The 23,800-nt window shown below is 45.4% G+C and overlaps 1 protein-coding gene across 1 annotated transcript in view; it reads left to right on the plus strand.

Moving 5' to 3' along the window:
• The window catches only part of LOC144781660 (uncharacterized), a 134,151-nt gene that overhangs the window by 73,488 nt on the left and 36,863 nt on the right, over window positions 1-23,800 (plus strand). Inside the window, exon 4 of the mRNA XM_078660628.1 lies at window positions 9,756-9,872. Coding sequence (XP_078516754.1) covers window positions 9,756-9,872 — 117 coding nt within the window. The remainder of the gene's footprint in view (window positions 1-9,755; window positions 9,873-23,800) is intronic.

Genomic DNA, 23,800 nt, shown 5'->3' on the forward strand with positions numbered 1-23,800 from the left:
ATATATCTGTAACAGCGCTCCGCTTCGCGGAGATAAAATTATATCTGTATTACCTAGCTGTTGCTAACACCAGTTAGCGACGGCTAGTAGGAGATAGCGACCATCCTGGGCCCCACTTTGCATGTGAGTGATATTTATCACTAATGACATGCAAAGTGGGCATGCCAAGATGTTAGCGACTGGAAACAGTCGCTAACATCGCTATCTCCTATTATCAACTTTTGGAAATATTCGAGATAAGCGCGAATATCTCCAAAAAGTAACAGCTGCCCTGAGCAGTTCTTAGCCATGTTATCCTATGGGAGGTGGATAACATGGCTAAGAGGATTAGCTCGGTAATGCATGAATATCGCTGAGTTTTCAGCGATATTAATGCATTGCGGTCGGTTTTTATCGTATTTGCGATAAACTTTGATAATAGCAAGGTTTATCTGCGATAATTTCTGACGGTAAAAAAATCTTTGCAATGCATCGTTAGGGATAAATATCGCTTAACTTTGGTAATATGCCCCAACGTCTGTTAACGTTCGATTCGAAGGAAATCAGGAAGTGTTGAAAAACATTGTCTGCGCCATCTTGTCTTTTTTCAAATGCCACACTTTTGTCGTGCACGGCAGCCATTTTAGATGCCTTGACCAGACCCACTCTGTGCACGCTGTCGATCCTTAGCATGGCTCCCCACCCTCGCAAGCATCTCCCCCAGGCAGTGGTCACCCCCGCTCTCTGTCTTATGCATGGGTAATAAACCTCCCCCCATCTGCGCTGCTCTTTCCTGAGAATCACACCCTGTGCCCGCCCGACACCTCCCTTTCGCCCTATTCACTACTGCACCCTCTGACACTCCTTTTCCTCTGTGTCCGATTGTCCAGGCTGGTCCTAGGGTATCAGCTAGCCCTGCAGATGTAGTTTATGGCCACAGCTGTAAAGATTCACCCCTCTTCAAAGGAGTTATAGTAGATCAAGGCCCACACTCGATGAGATCCGTCACAGCAGAAGCGTTGCTATTATCTGAAAACCATCCTGTATTGTGATTGGGGAGGGGACCGAGCGTGAAGCGGAAGATTCCAGGGATGACTCTTTGTACATCAAAGTTTTTACAATTATGTGTCACATTAAAAATATATAGCACTCCGACAAAGTAGTAAGATTATAAAACTTTAATAATTTATAAATATATACAAGAAAACAAAAATAGTAATAACATATAAACATTTTTAGGGAAAAACAACGAAGTAGCGGTCGGCTGTGCGAATAGTCCCAACGCAGCACAACGTCCAGATTTCCGGCGTGGGGCGGGTCATCAGTAGCAAACTGTTGTGCGAATAGTTCCAAGGCAGCAGAACGCGCTGAAATCTAGATGACACGAAAGTGAGGTCTAGTAAGTTGCCACCCAGCAAATAACGGCGTGGGGCGTCGCGGGGGGTGGGTCTTCAGTAGCAAACTGTTGTGCGAATAGTTCCAAGGCAGCAGAACGATGGCACCAAGGTGATGTCCAGTAAGTTGCCGCACTGGTTTTGGTATCCTACAATGCTGCTCCGAATAACGGCGTGGGGCGCCCCGGGGGAGGCGGCGTGAACGGGCCTCTCCAGGTGGAGTGTCATCTGTTGTAGTGGGGCGCCCCTTTACCGTTTCAGTTGCCATTCCGTCCGTTTTTGGTCCACTGTGTCAAAAGCCGCAATTCAGCTGAGTTGCGCCCACTCTTGCGGTGCAGCGATAGGCGGCTGTCACAGGACTCTCAAAATGGCGGCAGGCTCTTTCCTTTTTGGGCCTGGTCCACTGAAATGGCCCTGGGACACCTTGGAAATCGGACGCTTGTCTGCTAGGTCTTGGACCCCATTCTCGAAAGCGTCCCCTCCGCCTTGAGAATTCATCAAAAGTTTTGGGGGCCCCGACTCCTGCAGGCTTCTGGTGGGGAGCGGCTGCCATGATTGCTCGCGGAATGACCACGACGGAGCTACGAGATGGTGGTGCTCTCATGCTGACGCCAGCTTCAGTCTGAAACATCCAGAAACAAGGTGGGGCTTTCATCGTTTGGAAAAAAAAAAAAGTTTTCATCCAATGAAAAGTGTTGTTTTTAGGTCATATGATCAAGCCTTCCATCATTAGGAAACCAAAAGTAAAATGAACCAATGAAAAGTTTTATAAACAAGTCACATGACCTGTTATGCGGCATAGGGTATAAAATGCGGAGAAAATACGTTGGCACGTGAGGCGGCGTCAGTAGCGGACCGATGTGCGAATAGGCCGAAGGCAACACAGCGCGCCAAGATCCGGATGGCACCGAGGTGGTGTCCAGCAAGTTGCAGCACTGGTGTGGCCATCCTACAATGTTGAAAGTCGGCGTGGGGCGCCCCGTTGGCCTGTGAGTTTGCGTCAGTAGCGGACCGATGTGCGAATAGGCCGAAGGCAGCACAACGCGCCAAGATCCGGATGGCACCGAGGTGGTGTCTAGTAAGTTGCCGCACTGGTGTGGCCATCCTACAATGCTGAAAGTCGGCGTGGGGCGCCCTGTTGGCCTGTGAGATGGTGTCAGTAGCGGACTGATGTGCGAATGGGGCCAAAGGCAGCGCAACAATATTTTCTGACTGACACCACAAGGCGCTGAGATGCCAAGATCCGGATGGCACCGAGGTGATGTCTAAGTTGCGGACTGATGTGCGAATGGGGCCAAAGGTAGCGTAACAATATTTTCTGTATGGAAGATACCACTAGGCGTTGAGATGCCAAGATTCGGATGGCACCGAGGTGATGTCTAGCAAGTTGCTGCACTGGTGTGGTCATCCTACAATGCTGAAACTCGGCGTGGGTCGCCCCATTAGCCTGTGAGATGGCGTCAGTAGCGGACCGATGTGCGAATAGGCCGAAGGCAGCACAACGCGCCAAGATCCGGATGTCACAGTGGTGGTTTCATAGTTGAGAGGCACTTCATCTGCAGTGGGGCGCCGAGATCCGGATGGCACCGAGGTGATGTCTAGCAAGTTGCTGTACTGGTGTGGTCATCCTACAATGCTGAAAGTCGGCGTGGGGCGCCCCATTAGCCTGTGAGATGGCGTCAGTAGCGGACTGATGTGCGAATGGGGCCAAAGGCAGCACAACGCGCCAAGATCCGGATGGCACCGAGGTGGTGTCCAGCAACTTGCCGCACTGGTGTGGCCATCCTACAATGCTGCGCCGAAAGTCGGCGTGGGGCGCCCCGTTGGCCTGTGAGTTCGCGTCAGTCAGTGGGGGCTGTTTGAGGATCTGACTGCATTGGAAAGCAATGTGATGCTGTGCGTCGCCCCCAAGATGGAGGTTCCTCGGCTGCAGTGTGGCGCCCCTTGGTGTTTCACTCGCTATGCAGCTGAGTTGCGTGCGCACTTGTGGCGAATAGGCCGAAGGCAGCACAACGCGCCGAGATCTGGATGGCACCGAGGTGGTGTCCAGCAATTTGCCGCACTGGTGTGGCCATCCTACAATGCTGCGCCGAAAGTCGGCGTGGGGTGCCCCGTTGGCCTGTGAGGTGGCGTCAGTAGCGGACCGATGTGTGAATAGGCCGGAACCAGCACAAGGCGCCAAGATCCGGATGGCACCGAGGTGGTGTCATAGTTGAGAGTTCTGAGCAGCGCTTGTAACACTGTCTGAAGCTTATTTGCACCTGCTGCAGCTTCACTATTGCCCTGGTGTGGCCTAAGATCGCCCATGACATAGGCGGCCACCTCCCGGGGTCCGGCGGAACTTTTTTCCTTTTCCTTTGTGCATCTTGTCCCACAATCCGTTTGACCTGAAGACACGACCAGGTCCCTGAATGTGTGCAGGGGGACGCTATTGATTGAATCAAAATGGCGGCTTCACACAAAGCTGACTCAAGCGTTGCTGCTGATGCTATACAGACAAAAACTGGTTTTCAGTTTGTACATTCTTCAGGATTTTTCCATCCAAGGCTGGTTGAGAGTTTGTATAACAATGGCTTCAGATTTTCAACATACTACTCTTCAACATTCTTCCTAAATGTAACAATATGAGACTCACTAGGAGAACGGTGTAGTGAGGGCCACAAACGGCTGTTTGTCTTTCCTTTCAAAATGCTGCCAACAATATTTTCGGAATGGAAGACAACACAAGGCGCTGAGATTCGGTTGGCACCGAGGTGGTGTCCAGCAAGTTGCCGCACTGGTGTGGCCATCCTACAATGCTGCGCCGAAAGTCGGCGTGGGGTGCCCGAAGGGGGGGGGGGAGGCGGCGCAAACGAGCCTCTCCCGCTTCTCCATGTGGAGGCAGTTCATCTGCAGTGGGGCGCCGAGATCCGGATGGCACCGAGGTGGTGTCTAGCAAGTTGCCGCACTGGTGTGGCCATCCTACAATGCTGCGCCGAAAGACGGCGTGGGGTGCCCGAAGGAAGTGTCCTTATCCAGGGCATTATCGCTGTATCATGTCCTCCACTAAAATGGCCCTGGGACACCTTAGAACTCGGACGCTCGATTTTTTTTTCCTTTCCTGTACATGCAAAAAAAGGTAAATGCCCGGTACGTTACACGCTTCATCTGCCACGATGAACTCTCCAGAGGAACCGAAAAAAAATATAGTTGTGGTAACTATACCATGCATCGTCATATGGAGAGGTGGCACCAATTAATTATAGTGCTGCATAAAAGAGAGATTTGGAGGAGAACCCCTGACCTGCTAGTACATTCATCAAAGAAGTGGCACTGAGAGCTTCAGAGGCAAGGGAAACGGTCCCAAATATTTAGAAGAACTTTGGAAAGATTAAAATGACATGTTTAGATTGTGGCAAATTAATTTCATGTGGACAGATGAGTGTTACTCTAATAAATACAGCATATGAACATCATCATAGTCGATGGTTGGTAGAGACATTTTGACTATATCCTGGACCTGCCCGTCCTCGCCCAAAATGGCGCCGGAATAAATGGGACTCGTAACTCCTTGTTGTGTACTGGTTGCAGAACCTTGAAATCACGAGATACGTATGCAGTTTTGAAGCACATGGCGGGCGGGGACGAGAATTGATTGAATATTTCGACATCCCTATTGATATTAAGTTCTGATGTGTTATTGATTACTGTACTGTTGAAAGTTCGAATTAACGTCACCCATGGTACTTGCCCGCAAATGTATATCTAGATAATTTTATTGTAACTGGCCCTGTCGTATTTTAATTATAAAATGTACGTCCACCGATTCCGTAACTGTTAGACACCTTAGTTCTTGCAACCTAATGGCCCGCCCGTTACGTTCCTCTACAGTGTAAATGTCTACTCATCACATACGATTACAGTTTGCTCCGTGGCCGGCCCACGTGGTTATAGGCTCGTATTTGTATAATGAAATTTTCACAATAAAGGTTTTTAAAAGAAAACATGGTAGTAGTATATACATTGGTAAAGTTTGTAATAATAGTCACTGTTTTAGAATCATTAAAAGGCAAGTGAAATAAAGCAGACCAATTACATGAAGGGTAAAAGGTATAATACGAAGGAACGCAGTAAAGATAAATGGTCAAGGGCTGTTGTGTTTTCTATTCCTGCAACATAAAGTGATCGATAAGAATCTCATATTCAGGCGTATCGGCGACTAAGACAGCAGGTCGACCCTCTTTTGCTCAACGGCTCCATCATGGGACGAAGAAACGCTCTTTTTCTCGAAAAAAGAATATATTTTACTTGCAGGACAGTTGTAAAATTTCCGGGAAAGTACATTAGCCTGGAACATTATAACATATATTTAAGAAAAAATAATGTTCGGAAGTAATGAAAAGCGTAATTTTTAGGTCATATGACCAAGCCTTTCATCATTACAATAAGAAAAGTAAAATGAACCAATGAAAAGTTTTATTAACAAGTCACATGACTTGTTATGCTTACGTTACGCGCTGCGCGCCCCGGATGACTTCCGGATGCGCTAACGCGGCGCGTCATATGACGCATTACGCGACAACGCAGGTCCAGAATATAGTCAAAATGTCTCCACCAACCAGCGGTCGGAACACAACCCCTTTCAGCAGGCTAAATAGTTCTGTTAAATGAGAACAGAAGGGACAGGCAACAAGAACCATCAGTCAAAGAGGGGAGGGCTAGTTCTTCTCTACCGGGTTACATTGGGGCGCTACCGGAACTGATCGAATTGGTAGTCTACAGTGTTTCTGGATGTTTCAGACTGAAGCTGGGGTTAGCATGAGAGCAGCATCATTTCGTAGCTCCGTCGTGGCCATTCCGGAACCAATCATGGCAGCCGCTCTTTATCGTTATTTTGGGCGGGGTGGGTGGCGGAGCCGAGCTGTTTTGCAGCCATCATTGTGTGGAGTTCAGTTCATCTCACTAGTTTTGTATTTGTCATGAGGGGTTGTTCCTAATGTTTCTATTTTAGCGAGGTCAAAAAGAGATCCCATTAGTGGCCTACTGATTTTGCTCGATTCCTTTTCTTTTTTTTTACACGATTTTTCGTTATCTGCAAAGACTAAACAGAGTATTGCGACTCTGTGTTTGTTTGTAAATAGAGAATGAACCAAAGAGAACTAATTCTAAAACAGTAAATACTTGGATAACAATCAATCAAATGGAGAGAGAAGCAGGCACGACGGATTACAACGGGGGCAAAGGCCTGCGTTAACTACCTTTCACTATCTGCAAAGAGAGAGTACTCCTAATAGAAATGAGGGGGGGGGCACCATTCAAAGCAGATCAGTGTGCATAAACACGAAAATGTTTTCACTTACCACGTACTTGACATTCGACAGCTTATGATATTTGCTATTAAAAAACCATTGAAATTCACTGAAAAAACTATAGGTTATAGACCATATATAGTTAGGAATTAGCATTTACAAAACCTTGAAAATTCACTGAAAAAACCATAGGTTATAGACCATATATAGTTAGGAATTAGCATTTAAAAAACCTTATTTTACTCACACAAAACCAATGAAATTCCATATATAGTTAGTTGCACTAACTATATATCGCGCACCCGCAATCCACTGCTGATGATGTCACATATTACATCATTCATGACATGGTCAGTGACATCACTGATGACATCACTGATGACATCTCAAATGACATCACTGATGACATCACTGACGACATCTCAAATGACATCACTGATAACATCTCAAATGACATCACTGATGACATCACTGATGACATCTCAAATGACATCACTGATGACATCACTGATGACATCATCCAGTGACTGTGTGTTTCTGTAAAGTTAAAATGTGTCTTACATATTGAAGAATGAGTGGAAGTATAAGTGTCTGGACAAAGGATTTAGTAGGTGCATGACTGAATGTATGAGTGAGTGATTAAATGTGTCTCACTGAGTGCATGGGTTAGTGACTAAACTATCTTAATTTGAGCATCATTATGTCTGTTGTTCTGTAAACTGCTGCATGTGTTGATCAGTAGCTATATGATTAACTATATGGGTTACTGATTGATTGTCCAAGTATTTGTATGGGAGACTGAGTGTGTGTGTGGCTGGCTGGCTGGGAGGTGTGTGACTCTGTGCAGATCAATGTGTACTTGTATCAATGATTCTATAAGAAGGTAAGTATGTGTTAGTATATGTTTGAAAATGTAAGGTGCTCTATGTTTAACTGTATAGACAAGAAAATGGAAGTGTCATTGATTCTTTAACAGGACTGACTACGTGTGTGAGTAACTCCATGGATGAGTGGCAGACTGTGAGTGTCTGTATAGGTGTATGAGTGCATATGATAGTGTTGTAAAGATGAGTGATTGTATGTATGAATGATTGTATGGGTGAATGAGTGAATGTGTGTGTAGACATAGGAATCAGTGAGTGCAGTGCGTATGTAGTAACTAGTATTGGTGTGTCAATGGTTTCAAAAATTATACTCTGTATTTAACACTGGGTGAAACAGAGGTTATATTAAAATGTGAGGAGATGCATTGTATTGTCACATGAATGATATCATCAGTGATGTGGTCATTGATGTCAAATCAGATGTCATCAGTGATGTCATCAGTGATGTCATTTGAGATGTCATCAGTGATGTCATCAGTGATGTCACTGACCATGTCATGAATGATGTAATATGTGACATCATCAGCAGTGGATTGCGGGTGCGCGATATATAGTTAGTGCAACTAACTATATATGGAATTTCATTGGTTTTGTGTGAGTAAAATAAGGTTTTTTAAATGCTAATTCCTAACTATATATGGTCTATAACCTATGGTTTTTTCAGTGAATATATATATATATAGGTTGTGTGATGACCTGTCAAAATCAATACCTGAGCTGAAATGCTTCCCTGTAAGAAATCCTTGCCAATTCACTTTGTAGTTGATTCTGGTGCACTGTTTTGTTATGCACAGGCACTTAAACGTAAATATTTCTCATGTTGTGCTTTGTGTCGCATCAAAGAAAGATTCATCCCAACTATGTCATTTAACCAAAGGTTCTCAGTCCTAGATGCTGTGAATGCTATTTTATCTATGTGGCGACCGTTTACAGAATTTATGTTTAGTGACCTGCCTAAGGCAAGAAATGTGAGGATCTTCAGTCGCGCATTGATAGTAATGTGGAAAAAACTTACATTTTTACATTTTTTATGGAAAACATGACTGCTGTGGTGGATATAATCAAAAACCTAGAGTTTGAAAACACCCTTGTCTACCAAGCGTTCAGCATAATTGGTGTAGATGTGAAACATCTCCTTGAGAGTAGGCTAGATGACACTTTCAGTGACTTTGGCACTACACCATGTTGCATGTTCGAATGCTTGCCACTTGGTAAGCAGAGAAATGTTAAGGAGCAGTTCAGGAAATTTTATTTTAAAATACATGAGAAACAGCTTGCAATGATGCATACAAATTTCCCTTCACCAACCATGGCATTTGAAGTCAATGAAGCCTCATTGTGGTACTCTGCACAAGTTCTAGATCTCTCCTGTAAAAGGGAATTTTCTCTGGATTTTGAAACGTACAGCTTCATTTTTGACCTCTTCAATAGCTCTGAGGGCATATGCGCCCAGTTCAATGCATATGTTGCAGAACCTGCCCCGGATAATCACAATCTTCAGGTGTACCAGTATTGGCATGAAAAGCTATGTAGGTGGCCAGAGTTAGCAAATTGCATACAGGCTGTTTTGACGTTAGCAAATTGCATACTGGCTGTTTTGACGTTGCCCATCTCAAGTGCCAATGTTGAGAGGGCCTTTTCACGGATAAAAGTTCACATGGGAAGGAAAGAGCGATTGCGCATGACCAAAGACTCACTGAAGAAGTATTGTATGGTCTAGAACAATGAGTTTGATTAGTAGAAATGCATTTGGACCTCATATACACTGTCTATATACCATGCACTACCAATAAAAGCAAAATGTTTCATAAACACCAGCAAAAACACTGTTTCTGTTATTTTTTTAAAGGTGTGGAAAGGTGTAACCACTGATAGCCACTGTTTTTTAAGTTATTGAAATCACTGAAATAAACCCACCATAATTGACCAAAAATAGAAACTGAAAACAGAGAAGCCTAAATATATGAGACATTTTTATATACTACTGTGTGGAGTCTCTTTTGTGGTGTATTTATTGTGTCACTGGTATGTGTGTGTGTTGTGCAAACGCTTTACACATTAGCTCTGGGATAGGCCTTTCTGCTTCTACCACGGGGGTGAGCAAGAGTTATTTTGGGTGGGTTCTGCATGGTTTAGGTGCATACCCTAGCCAACCTGAAACCCTATTTCTACCAGTGTGTGTTTGTAAACTTCATGCATTCTTTTCCCAGACTATTTTACTGCCAACCATCCTGACATTTTATCTCCACTTCAAGAAGAGGAACAACTTCGTTGCAGAGATTGGGCTACTTCCAAAGACCCAGAAATCAGTCAACATCCTACCAAAGGTATGTGACAAGGATGTGGAATTCCTATAGCCCGACGCCCAGGACATATTTTTTGGGGTCACGGGCAACAAGTTTTAATGTGTATTTTGTCCTTTGGACAAGTAGGCCCAACCCCCTGCACCACAAACCCTTTGGTTGCCAGTTTGCAGTAGCACATTAAGGGCCAGGGAGGGGCACTGTCTGAAGTTAAGTTATTATTTGTGTGCCTATGTTAATGCTGTTCAAACTTGTATTTATGGTTCATTAATTGAAAGCCTTTATTAGGGTAAGCGCTCTAAGTAAATGTAAGTTCTGACAGCACTACTGACAGTGGTTACAGTATAAAAATGTGTACTCACGGTTTCAAAGTTTAGCAATATGAGGCTATGCATAATGCCCCCAGAATGCTCTACGATTAGATGCAAATATTTGCAGAAGCTTGAGAGCAAGATTAATGACTCTGCTTTCAATATAAAATGTTCCTAAAAAAATGAAAGTAGGAAACAAAAACATTTTGCTAAACTACTGTGAAATTTCAGGTACCGTTTCTTTGAACCATCATTTAGTAAAATGTGTTGATGCATGCTAGTATTTCGCAAAAATATTCATATTGGAAAATCAGTGTAACCAGTTTCAGTAAGATTATGAGAAACATAACAATAAACAAGCATTGGCAAAGCCAGTAGGTCTGAAATTAGTGGTCAGCTTTTTAGTTTTGCCAATACGTGACTTGTTTTGGCATGGTTTTTGTAAAGCCTTCTTGATGTGAGAGCTGCTCGGCCCTCACTATTATAACAAACATTGGCAAAAGCAAAAAAATAATTGGTCTAAAAAAAGCACACACTGCCACATTAGTTACTGCCACTGAACAAAACTACTTTGTGTGCCAATATACTCCTCATGAAAGAGCTTAATGCCGTCACTCACAGTGAAGCCAGCCGATACAGAGAGAGGGAGAGAGAATTTTAACAAACACAAAAGGTTGTGGTTAACGCCAGACCAAATTAGGGACACTATTTTTAAAGAAAGTCTCAAAAGTGCACCCTTGGTATATGTCCTTGCATTAACTGCAGCTATATGTCTTTCATGAATTTACAAGAATTTATAGAAGTAAGGCAAGAAATGTACTCCTGGAAAATATTTGTGAACTGCAGTTTATCATGAGCAAATATGCATATGTAGATTTGCTCATGGGAAAACCCGAGTGTTTGCAACGTCATTTTCCCATCAACCACTTTTTTCCCAACTCTGGAAGAAGGTTTACGTCTGCCATTGTCAGGAGTAAAATTTCCAGCATTTCTCTGTATGGGAAAAGATTAGAGAAGAGTTGTTGACAACCCTTAAAACATGCAAGTTAGTAGATTTGCACAGACTTAAAGTGCATTCCAACCCTGGAATTATTGCTTACCACTACCTTCAGTCCCAGTATGTTGATCTGCAGAAACGTGGCAACATAAAGGGATTGCTAGTATTAAAAAACTACTATGGTATGAGCCCTGGCATAATCAGAGAGGCTATCTATATAAGAGCTCTTATATAATGAGATTGCTGCCATAATTTGTCGCCGAACCACATGGCACCAAAGGGACAAGTGGATTTTGTTACAGGACAAGTAGATTTATGAAGCAACTTGCCCCATGGACAAGTAGATATTTTAATAAATTCCACACCTCTGTGTGAGATAGTATACAGAACAGTGACATCCCTTCTGATCAAGCATCATTAGAAAATAAGAATGCTCACAGGTGTCAAGGCTCAAACACGTGCTGGTAGGTGAGGCCACAACATGAATGAATGCATTAGGTAAAGATTCAAAATTGGTGGAGAAATATTTCACCTTGTTTTGGTACCATAATCCTTTCAAAAACACTTCCTGTTAGAAGGAAGACTACACCAATGATGTATCCAAGATGCTGTCATTGCAGTAAATCGCCTTGAAACAACGCAAAGTTGATTTTCAGATCTGCCAGACAAAAATATTACTAATAAATGATGACTTCAGGGTTTTCAAGTTTTCAGAATCGATATATGCAAATAATTATCTCAGCTGTAGGTGTAGGCCCATGTTGCTAGGCAGAGCTAGGTTCAGTTCTACCTCCTTTATTAGTTTGTAGCCTGAAAGTGCTTCACTAGAAACTGAAGAGCCTCCTCAATGTTGGAACACCACTTATCAGTCACACTGAGCCCTTCCATCAAAGCAATTCTGCTTTCCTACCCATTCCGACTTACTAAATGGACAAACCCCAGCCTTCAAAAAATTGCTGTTGGGAACTGCCACACTGCCAAATAAATGCATGTGCAGCCCATCGAGCCCTGCAGAGATTGAAACATCCTTAGAGCCTTTGGCAGTCTCTCTGTCTCTCGCTCTATCTCTCTTTCCTCGCTCTCTCTGTGTTTTTCTCTCCCTTTCTTTCTTCCTCTCTCAAATTGCCAGCAGCATGCACTGACCAGCCACCATCTCTTTGGATCCACTGACCCCACACACTTCTCTGAAACAGAAATCGTAAAAGCCTGTCATTGCCAATAATGGCTGCATACTGATGTAAAACCATTAATTATCTCCCCCGCCTGTGCCCCCAAGTAGACCTACGGGAAAGAGTCAGTGTTTGTGTTTTCTGCTTTCATCAAGCCAGGTCCGTGACAAAAGCTGATTATTTCCTTTCCATTCACAATGTCACCAGAAAGAACTGCCAATGAAATAAGTTCTTGGATGCCAGACAACATCCTCCCAAAGAAAACCTTAATTAGCCATATACATGGGGAAAATCCATCAAACTTTGGGGGACATACTTTTGTGCCTTTGACTGAAAGTATCATTTGGTCAATGGGTAAAGCACTCACCCAACTCATGGTCGTTTAATGTGGGAGTCATTTTGTGTTGCTTGGATAAAGTCTCTGCTGCCGGCGGTTGATGTTTCATGACACATTCCCTTAGCACTGGCATGCAGTTCATGATATCTGTGTCTAAGGAATGCCCTGCTAATCTTGCATGATGCCTTTTCTTGCTGAGGTAATAACAAATATTTTCCCTTGTTGCAGTATGTCACACTCTTTACCTTCATATAGGTTGAATCAGCAAAACCACGTTTCTTTTATTATTAATTGCCTGTTTATAGGTAAATTAATTAACCTTCCAGAATAAGCATTATGCTCTATATTTGTTTAACTCAGTCCTTAACGTAGGAAACAGGGGGAGGCAGAAAAGTTTATATTTATAATGTGTTTTTTTAGATATTCTATGAGGCACAGGTACACACCTAACACTGTTCTGATTACTCTTAATGTACAATGGACTGAGGCGTTCCATGCTAAGTGCATCAGTAAGTGTGCAGGTTTACGTTTACTAGTTCTCACTGAGAAACCAATGTGTTCTGGTGAGGGGGTGATACCTGCATAGCGGGCAATCCATTGCTCTTTAGGAAACAAGAATCAGCAGAATTCTCAATCAAGTTGTTTTTTCTTCAAAAAGTTCAGGCCTGCCCCAGTCTCAGATCCCTCCAACAGAGAGATGAGATACAGTCACCTCAGTGCTTATTATTGAATAATAACTTCGGGTAAGGTAGCCTTCTAGGCAGAGGGAGAGCACAGTTATAACAATTACCTCTACTTGCCTATGGGCCACAATCCTTCAGTACCTATTAGGGCGGTAATCTAGACCAACATTCACAGGACAATCACATGTATGCTTAACACACTTTTAAAATCTGCCTCAGACCCAGTAAAGTTTTTTAAAAAAAAAGTATCCAGACAATTAATTAAGTGGCTGTCATTTTTAGGCCTGGCTCACTAGGTATAGGACTTTGGTCACTAGCAACAGCGTCTAGTTGCGTAAAGGCATTATTCAGCCAGATTTTTGGAAGGAAAACACCCTCTTACCTACAAAAGGAAATTTCAGTTCAATATGCATAAAGTCTATTGACAGAATACAATAGAAGTGGATGGGGCTGACCCAAAACAGAACTGCCCCAATGGGGCCTCATTTAGAGTTAGTTGCCAAACTCCTATTCCGGCTTAAAATGCAGCAGTTTCACCATTGTGGTAGATGTGTGCGAAATAGTCTGGATTTAACATTTTCTGTTCATTATTTGTGGATAACTACCCATGATATTTACTGGCAGTTTACAGAAAGTGAACCCCAGCATAGATTGTTCTACCATGGGCTGTCTGTATCATTGCATAGTATTGTAGTCACACCTAATTTATTTAAATTTGAAGGTTTATCACAGTTTCTTGCCATTCCGAAGGAGACACTTAATGTATGGATGAAGGAAACCAACCGAGAGACATTGCTTTGCATTTTTATCTTAAAAATATATAAATTAGGATCACAGATTGTTGCCTGTACCCTCAGGTAAGTAATTTTTCATGCCATAACATCTAAATGCAGCTATGAAGCTTCGCATTTGCATTGTGATAAACACTCTCGTTTGAAATGTTCATCTCTGTTGCCTGGTAATCTGGAATCAAAATGTGTTAAATAGTTGTCTTTCCGTAATCTATAATCTTGACCACTCAAATTCCAAGTAAAAAAATATTTTAGAAAGCTTTCAAAAATCGATTACAAAAGAAAAATGAAATAGCTCAGTTGGATAAATTCATTAGATGAGCCCTAATTCATCAGATGTAATCAGTCCCTTTCAAAATCTCACACTGCCTCTGTAATATTATAGTGATCCACATGATTTCAGGGTAAATTCAATATCTCCTGTAGATCTTTTCTGCCGGATATTGCATTTTCAAAGAAAATTCTCAACCTTTTAGGCAAAGTCTGTAACAAAGTTTTGAAATGGCACAAATAAAAGCACCAGAACATGGAAGGTTTATTGCACCACCAAAACCCCGATTAGACCAGGTTGTCATTCAAATCTGAATCACTAAGCTAGAAGGATACAAATCAGAGAGGTTACCAGAAAGCCAGTGTTACAGTTTAGTCTGCAATTGTGCCCTCAGGGCAGCAGAGTGTTTTGTGGATACCGGAATGCAAACCTATTATTTTAAATCCAGTCATAGAATATTTGGGGAAAATGCAACATTTTCCTGAAATACTCAAGGTGGAGTATATACTACTCCAACCATCGTACTGTGGAGCATGGTCATGGCAGCATCAAGTTACTGGGATGTTTCTTGTCTGTGGAGGATTGGGGCACATGTCAGGATTGAATTGACTATGAAAGGAGAAGGTTAGCTCTTTTATTTTTAGATACTAACGAAAATACAGAAAAGTAATTGAGGAGAAGCTGTTGCCATCTGCTAGAAGGCTGAAACCGTGGTTGAAGTTAATCTTTCAACACCACGTACCCAAAGTACATTGTCAAAGCTACTCTCTAGTAGGTAAGGAAAACAGCTTAGGGGCTGATTTAGATTTTGGCAGAGAGGATGCCCTATTGCAATAGCAAAACAGTATCCTCTCCGCATAGCTAAAGGTCCACCCGCTTGATTTACAGACGGTCTGACAGCTTTGACGGCCCGATGCAGGAAGGGCCATTGGAAGTTTGGCCGTTGGACCGCTTGCCCGATTTCGAGTGGGCAGTCGAATAGACAGTTTTCGTTGTCCATCACTGTTGTGTCGATTTAGATCCCCTATATAGATTTCCCGTTTCATGCCCTTATATAGGTACAATTCACATTGCCCTTATTTAGGCATAGAAATCCAGCCCTTATTTAGGCATTGCTCATGCTAACCAAATACAGGCATGGTCAACTACATCCGTTCATCTTCATCACAACGAGTTCTTGGAAAACCAGACTCTTAAGCCTTTGGGACTTCCCCTTGCCTGGATATTGATTTCTCCAAGAACTCATTTATTATGCATGAACATCTATTCCTTAGGAGTTCATTCATGACGTTCTTATGCCTGACTTGTACGTTAATACTGGCATTCCTAACCACTTTCAAGATATAAATATACCTTCACTAGCCATGGCAAACCACAGTGCAGTTCGGCTACCTACTTGCACGACGCGGCTCGCCACAGCAAGTTCGGAAGTCCCCAACTGACGCACTGGCCAGACGCTTTCATCCTCCTCACAAAGAATCCAGCTTCAGTGTTTCTGACTCCCCTTGCGGGGTGTTAGAGATCGATTCCTGGAAAAGAGATACCAACCTCTCTCATTCTAAGGTATGGAGCAGAGTAGAACCTAGAGAAACTTTTGGCAACTCTTAGCTACACTTAAACTAAACTAGACTATATCTAAACAGTACCTACTTCTTCCCTTGTACTACACTTCGGTTAGGTTCACTAGGGTAGGATTATTTTAGAAGCACCAGTTGAGTATTTTAGCCTGTGTTATTTATGTATGTATTTTTATATATGTCATAGCTACAGACCATGCTATTGCAGTATTATTTTATCTTACTGCTAACGCTGTACGTATTATACTTTGCATTCTGTCTTACGATTGTAGCAGTTCCTATCTCTTGCATGTCCCATAAACCCTTTATTGAAACACCCTTCTCTCTATTTCTGTGCAACTCTGTAGAAACAAAGCATGCACGATTGACTGGGTGAAACTGTTATCTATTGTTTCCACGATTCTGAGATTGTTCCGATTCTAAGGGAAACAAAGTTGTCATGTTTATGTGGTTGTCAGAAACGAATCCCTTCTTGTTCATTCGAGAAGTTTCTAGTGACCTCTGAGTTAGCTGGCAAACACAAGTAATTAAGTTTAATATACTCGATAGAGACATACTGACCTCAGTTCTATGTCAAAACTGTAGTGTATATTATTCCAATGCGCAGAGCCTATCAGGGATATAGGAACTACACTACATGGCGCCCAACGGTTTGGTAAGGCACTCATTTAAAGCTAGATACTGAAGTAACTCAGTCGTGCTTTTCTCAGAGACCCCTACTCATAATACTCCATCAGATGTCTGGAGTGGGTAGGGATAATATCCACCATAGCTGAGTAGGACGAAAATCCTACGTGTTAGCTGTTTGGTTTGTTCAACGTTGAAGGATACAGTGTTCCAAACTATTGTGCACCTTATCTTTGTTCCCTTGAAACTTGCTCTGCATTTTTCATTAAACAATGTCTAATAACGGCAATAACACTGAAACTGGTGGAGCTGCGGCTGACCAAGCCGAAACAGTTTTAAACTTTACAAGTTTTACTGAAACCGATGAAAATGCTATAATCATTCCTATTAATTTAAGTAGAGCCATCACTCTAAAACTTATAAAACTTGGCCTAACACTAAGAGGTGGTAGAGCACTTTTTGTAATGGAGGCACATGAATCTCACCAGACAGAGGTATTCTACTCATGGATAGTATTCCCTGAATGAAATCCAATAACACATTTGTTTCACTTCTACAAAGAAGATGATCCACCAGAGGAATATATTCCTTTCGAGGATGTTGAAATTCCACTCGCATACCAGGATCATAATCTCTGGTTTAAAGGCGTCCAAAAACATTTAATTCACATTACCAGGCTCGGTCCACTAGGTAGACCAGGAGCAACATGGCCGGTTTTAGCAGGTTACACACCTCATCCTGAAATCGAAGACATGACAGACGTAGAATTACTTGCTCAACTCAAAGAGTTAATCAAAATCTACAGACAATTGGTCCAATATGTGAGGCAGACTTTAACAGTCCAACCAACATTAGTTATTCCACAACAAACCTCTCACCAGGGGAATACAATAAAAATTACTCCACCGACTTTACATGCAGTAATGGGTAAATTGCCCGCAAAACGTGAACAAATTCCATTCTGGATAGTTCAGAAAATTACTCAAATCGAAGCGGTATTTCCTAATACCAGCCCTTATGAGAAACATAGAATTCTAACTGTAGGAGAGTAGGGTCTGCTTTACTTTGGTCACCCCAATTTTTGCTTTTTGCTTCACTGGTTTTTGACTTAATGTGGCTGTGGGCCTGCTAATCAGACCCACAGCCTGCTGTTCTCTCTCTAAATTCCCATACATGTACTATAGGTACATCACCAATTTGGTATTGGACACCTTATCAGCCCCTGTACAGAGTACTATAGGTACCCAGGGCATAGGTGAATCCAAGGCCTACCAGGGGCTGCAGCATATCTTTTGCCACCCCTGGCTGGCCCTCCAAACGGACACAACTGGCTGATCACTCAGCTGGGGCAAGGTCGTGTAATCACCCCTTGCTTAGATATAGTATACCTATATCTAAACCTATATCTGGACACATATATACCTTTAAGTCACTCATATGGCAGGCCTTAACAATCCTGGAGGCAGAGTGCTTGGTTTTATGTGAGATGGTGCTCTAGCATGAGCTGAGCCTGTCTGCAGCTTTCGGAACCATTTCCTTATAGCTGTTCCAGGGTATTGCCATACCATATACTCTTAAGTGCATTATAATCCTCACGGTTATTGCTAACTTTGGTTTGGCTTTATCAAAACATGTCGTGTAAGGTGTCATACACTTAGCAATACTACCCCCTCGCCAGTTCTGGCGACGGGGGTAGCATTCCACCCTTCTAGAGGAAGAAGACATGTAACTTTACTTAAATGTGGTTAAATCTAACCAGAGCCCCAGCATCACAAAATGGATGCTGCTGCCACCGACACCAGTCTGGCCTACTGCTGCTGACCGAAACTTGGCAGGGGAGGCTTGGACAAAAGGTATCCTGTCACAGGGAGGTGTTACACTACCCCAGACAGGAGATAGTGGATTGAGGCAGACAGGGCGAGTGAAACCAGACACTGCCTGGGGCGCACAAGGCTTCCCATGCATAGCCCAGTTCAAACCGGTCCTGGGGCTCTCCAGCTCCAGCTCTGGCACGAAACTGGACAAAGGGAAAGGGGTGTAACCACCCCCTTCCTGGGTCCCACCCATAGGAGGGACCTAGTAGGATATCCAGCCCCTTGATTTGGAATAAAGGTAGGAGCTGTGCCCATTGAAGGCAGATAATCCTGACTGAAACTTTGATACAGAACTCTGGACCCTTCGACATCCCACTCGACGTGGAAGACTGAAGAATCTCCCTTGTGGCAAGAAGTGACCACCCTGTGCAAACAGGCACCATCCATCGCCCAACGGTTTGCTTTGTTGCAGCTCCATCCGGAGCTCGAGCAACAGAGATCGACAAGAACCGGATTCCCAGACATCCAACAGCCTGATCCACAGCCACAGCAAAGCTGAGACCCGTGGAGGCGATGTGAGACGTGGGACCGGCCATCTTGAAAAGACTGCGAAGTGCTGACCGTGCAGCTCCCGAGACACCCTCGAACCTGTGTATTGGGGTTTGAGAAGCCCCAGCACCGAGCAGCTCGTGCACCGAAGATCACCCCTCCACACTCACCGAGTACTGCGTGGGGCCCTTTTGCATTTTCCTGCTCGACGCGTCTGTCCGGTCACTTGCCCGTTGGCTAGTGGTCACTACGACGATGATTCTTTGAAACTACTCTGCTAGTCTGGTTGCTCCAGACTGGCCCTCGCTCCCCTGAAAAGGAGCAACCTCTCTGACCTTGCTGATCCGAGTAAGAAGCGATCTTCAGATCCTGCGTGGGTTGCATTTGCCAAGGCCTGTTGACTCCGATCCAGAAGCCGACACCGCCGACAGCGAGAGCCTTCGCGGGACAGCTCGTGATCCGCTCCTGGACCTCCTCGGTGCCCCAGAGTCCACGTGGCAGCGGAGACAAGCTTCTCGACAACCACCTGATTGCGCCCGACATCGCCTGGTCCCTTCCTGGTTTCATCCTGGTCACTGGCTAGTGACCCAGACTCTGTCCCCTCTGCTTTCAGGTACTCTACATCTTCGATCCACCCTTGGATCCAACCGGACTCTTCTCTCCTGGCCGCCTGCAGCATCTTTATCTCCAGGCTCCATAGATCTCCACGACGAAACCCGTCACACTTTGGCACCTATGCACCCGCTTCCTGTGGGTGAGGTAACGATTGAACGCCGGTGCTCCTGTAGTGGTTTACACCTCTAGTGTCCTAGTTTTAAGTGGCTAAGTTCTAGTCCAGTCGGAAGACTTCTAAAACAGTAACTTTGTAACTTTTACGCACCATTGACTTTGCATTGGTGCATGCGTGTGCTGTTAGCGCTGCACCCGAATCCCGCGGGCTACTCCCGTCCTAACTACAGTTAGTCCAGTGTAATCCCAGCGATTCCCCAGGCCCTAGGCCTTACCATTGTTTTTTTTTTTTTTTTTTTTTTTTTTTTTTTTGGGTTATAAACTTTTATTCAGTGACAGTACATACACACAGCTCTATGCCTACAACCCTTAGGCCGGCAGCAATGTAAATGAACTTCAAGACCATCATGGTAGGACCGGCAGATCTTACAGAGCAGTAGCCCCCCAGGGAACAGTGGACGCCCCGCCTCTTCTCCACTGCTGAGCACACATTCCCTAGGTACCATGGCCTCCCCATCCTAACCTCGCCCCCCCCTGTTGGTGCCCACCCAGCGCCACTATGTGATTAGGTGTGTTGGTGTGGTATGTCTGTCTAACCCCTGAAACCCAGTTTAATAACCTCACTTACAACTACCCCTCCCGAACCTACCCCCTTCCCCCCCTTAACTACCCCCGTGCTTGCCTCTGCGTGACTCCCAAAACCATGTCACCTCCTACCCCGTTCTCCCAATCCGTAACCTACTCTCCACCCGCTCCAAACCTCAGTGACCCCTGTGTCCTGCGACGACCCGCCCTGTAAGCAGCACACTGGAAATGGCGTTCAAATGGCACGCTACCACTAGCTTCCCACCACCCTTGAAGACTCACCCAGTGACGCACCCAGGCCTCCACTAATCACTTAATCCGAGAGAATCGAGCCCCGAACCTCAGTGTCCTCCTCCCCGATCTGGTTCTCCTCTTCCTCCTGTCCCGAATCCGCGTCAGTCTTTTTGGTAGCATACGTCAGGTACTGGTCCCAGAAATTTTTCGGTCTGCTGAGAGGAGGTAGAAGCTCGCTATAGAGCTGCGACTGAGTGCACCCATATAGCATATCTCTGGACCACCCATCTTTGGTCGGGAGAGGTCCTCGCATCCAGCACCGCGCCACCAACCGTCGGGCCATTATTAGTCCCAGATCTGCAAGGCGACGCATCGCCGGCGGGAGAATTCTGGAGTGTCCCAGAAGTGCCAACGCCGGGTCAACCGGTAACTCGGTCTCCAGTATGTAGCCCAGCTCCTCAAAAATGTCCGCCCAGAATCTGTTGATGCCCGGGCATGTCCACGCAAGATGCATGAAATCCGCCACTGGAGAGTTGCAGCGATCGCACTCCGCTGATTGTCGGAGGCCATACCTATGTAGGCGTTCAGGGGTGTAATACACTCTTTGCAGGAATTTAAAGTGGATGAGTCTATGTCGAGCGTTAATGGAAACCCTTCTAGTATTGCGGCAGCAGTATTCCCACATAGAATCGCTTATTTCCGCCTGCAGATCCCGTTGCCATGCCGATCGAGCTTTGGAGACAGTCTGTTGGCCGCAACGCTGGCCTATCCGATACAACCGGGAGACAAGGTGGCTAGGGGACGGCGTTTTGATAACGTACGTCAGTTCCGGAGTTTCAGGAGGCTCCTGCATGGTCGCACCCAGCAAGTCCCGTAACGCCGCACGGACCCTGTGGAAATGGAAGCGCTGCATTAGTGTGGCAGACGGACTGGGATGTGCCAGCTGTGTCCAGGTGATCGCCGTACCCTCTTTGAATAGATCTCCCAGCTTGAGTATGCCCAATTGTCGAAGCGCACACAGGACCCCCTTCTCCCGCAGCGGCGAGAGCCACACTGCCCAGTCTATAGGGACAAGCGGGGAATACAGTAGGTCATGTCCATGTCTCCGAGCCAAAGAATGCCACGCATGATTAGTCGCCGTAATGGAGTCCAATGTACCAACCCGACTCGAAGCCGGTTCAAACACTGTGGCCGGCGGGGGGAGAGGGGCAGCGAAAAGGGTTTCAAGTATCACGTGGGGGATGTTGCGATCCCCGTGAGTCCAAGTATGCAAATGTGTTGCTTGCGCAACCCTGTAGTATCTCTCTAAGTCAGGCGCCCCTAAACCTCCTTGTTCATATGGGAGCGTTAGGATTTGCCACTGTATCCTCGGTTGCTTGCCCCCCCAGGCCAACCGTGTGAGTGCCTGGGTCAGCGTCTTGAAGAAAACCTTCGGTAGGGTCACCGGGATGGTATTGAACAAAAACAGGAACCGAGGCAGGACTATCATTTTTATCAGGGCTATGCGACCCGACAGGGATAACGGCAACCTGCACCATCTGTCAACGTCATCGGACAGTCTGGAATAGGCCACCCCATAATTTTCCCTCACCAGAACATCTGGGTCCGGGTGCAATTGTATGCCCAGATATCGAACCGGGTCATCCGACCACTGTAGTGGATAATCCATCTCAAACTTGCTCGTTGCCGGGGTCAGTGGGAATGCAACGGATTTACTCCAGTTTACTCTCAGTCCTGATAACGCTCCAAACTGCACTACTTCCCGCAGCACTGAGGAGAGATTGAGCTCTGGGTCTCTAACATAGAGAAGGGTATCGTCAGCATACGTGGATATGCAGATCTTGTACGTAGGGAAACTGATTCCCTCGAGACTATGGTATTCTCTCAGTGCGCACGCTAGAGGTTCTGCAACGAGTGCATATAGCAGCGGCGAGAGAGGGCAGCCCTGCCTGGTGCCCCTGCGTATTGCGAAGGCGTCCGACACTCTGTTGCCCAGGCGAATTCTAGCTGATGGTTCATAGTATAACGCTCCTATCATCTGCAGGAAGGGTTCTCCCAGGCCCAGCTTCCGTAGTACTCTAGACATGAAGGGCCATTCGACAGAGTCGAACGCCTTTTCCATGTCCAAAAATACAGCTAGCGCCTTACACTCCGGCTTAACATGTTGCATTGTCCCCAGCACCGTGCGTATGTTGTAGGTAAGGCTCCTGGTAGGGATGAAGCCGGCCTGCTCCGGAGCGACCAGTTCCGGGGTCAAGAGAGCCAGACGTGTCGCCAGAACTTTGGCGTAAAGTTTAGCATCGACGTTTATTAACGAGAGTGGCCGGTATGAGCTCCGTTCTGTCGGGGGTTTTCCCGGCTTAAGGAGAGTAATAATGAGTGCCTCTCGCATGGTCGGCGGCATACAACCTTCCTGACATATGCCGTCGAACAGAGTCGACAGGTAGGGTACCAACTGGTCCCCGAAGGCCTTGTAGAAGCCAACCGTCAGCCCGTCGGCCCCCGGAGCACTGCCCGCGCTCATGCTGTCCAGCGCATCCACTATCTCTTCCCTCTGAATAGGCATCATCAGGAACTCCCTCTGTGCGTTTGATAGCTGTGGCATTTTAATAAAGCCTAAATAATCATCTATTGCCCCCTCCATGCCGGTAGATTTGGCCTCATAAAGAGTGGAGTAGAATTGTCGAAACTCGTCTAGAATTCGCTCTTCGTCGGTCAGGAGCTCTCCCGTACTCGACACCAATTCGCCAACTACAAGCTGTCGTCTTTCGCTGCGAACCATGTTGGCCAGCAGGGATCCAGGCCTCCCACCTTCGCCATAAGTGCGTGCTGTAGCGTATTTGCCCATGTGTTGGACCTCCCTATCAGCTTCCGCATTGTATTCTGATACTAGCTGCTTAATAATATCTAGTGTGTCCCCGTCGGGGCCTGCCTGCAGCCTCTGCTCCAGTTCCGCCAGGCGCGTTTCCAGGTGTTGAAGCCGCTGCCTAATGGACTTAAGGACGCTGGAGTGTTTGGCCATAGCTACACCGCGTACATACACCTTGAATGACTCCCACAGCGTTTGGAAGTCATCCACGGAGCCCACGTTGATGTCAAAGAAGTTCTGGATCTCCTCTGCGAGTTCGCCCCTAAACACTTCGTCTAGTAAAGAATATGGGGGAAAGCGCCACGTGAACGGGGGGAGACGAGGCGTCGGCAGTTCGAGAAGCAGGAGGAGAGGAGAATGATCTGAAAGTGTGCGGGGCAGAATCAGACAGTCCCTCACTCTACTAGCC

The sequence above is a fragment of the Lissotriton helveticus genome, chromosome 9, assembly GCF_964261635.1.
Source record: "Lissotriton helveticus chromosome 9, aLisHel1.1, whole genome shotgun sequence".
NCBI lineage: Eukaryota > Metazoa > Chordata > Amphibia > Caudata > Salamandridae > Lissotriton > Lissotriton helveticus.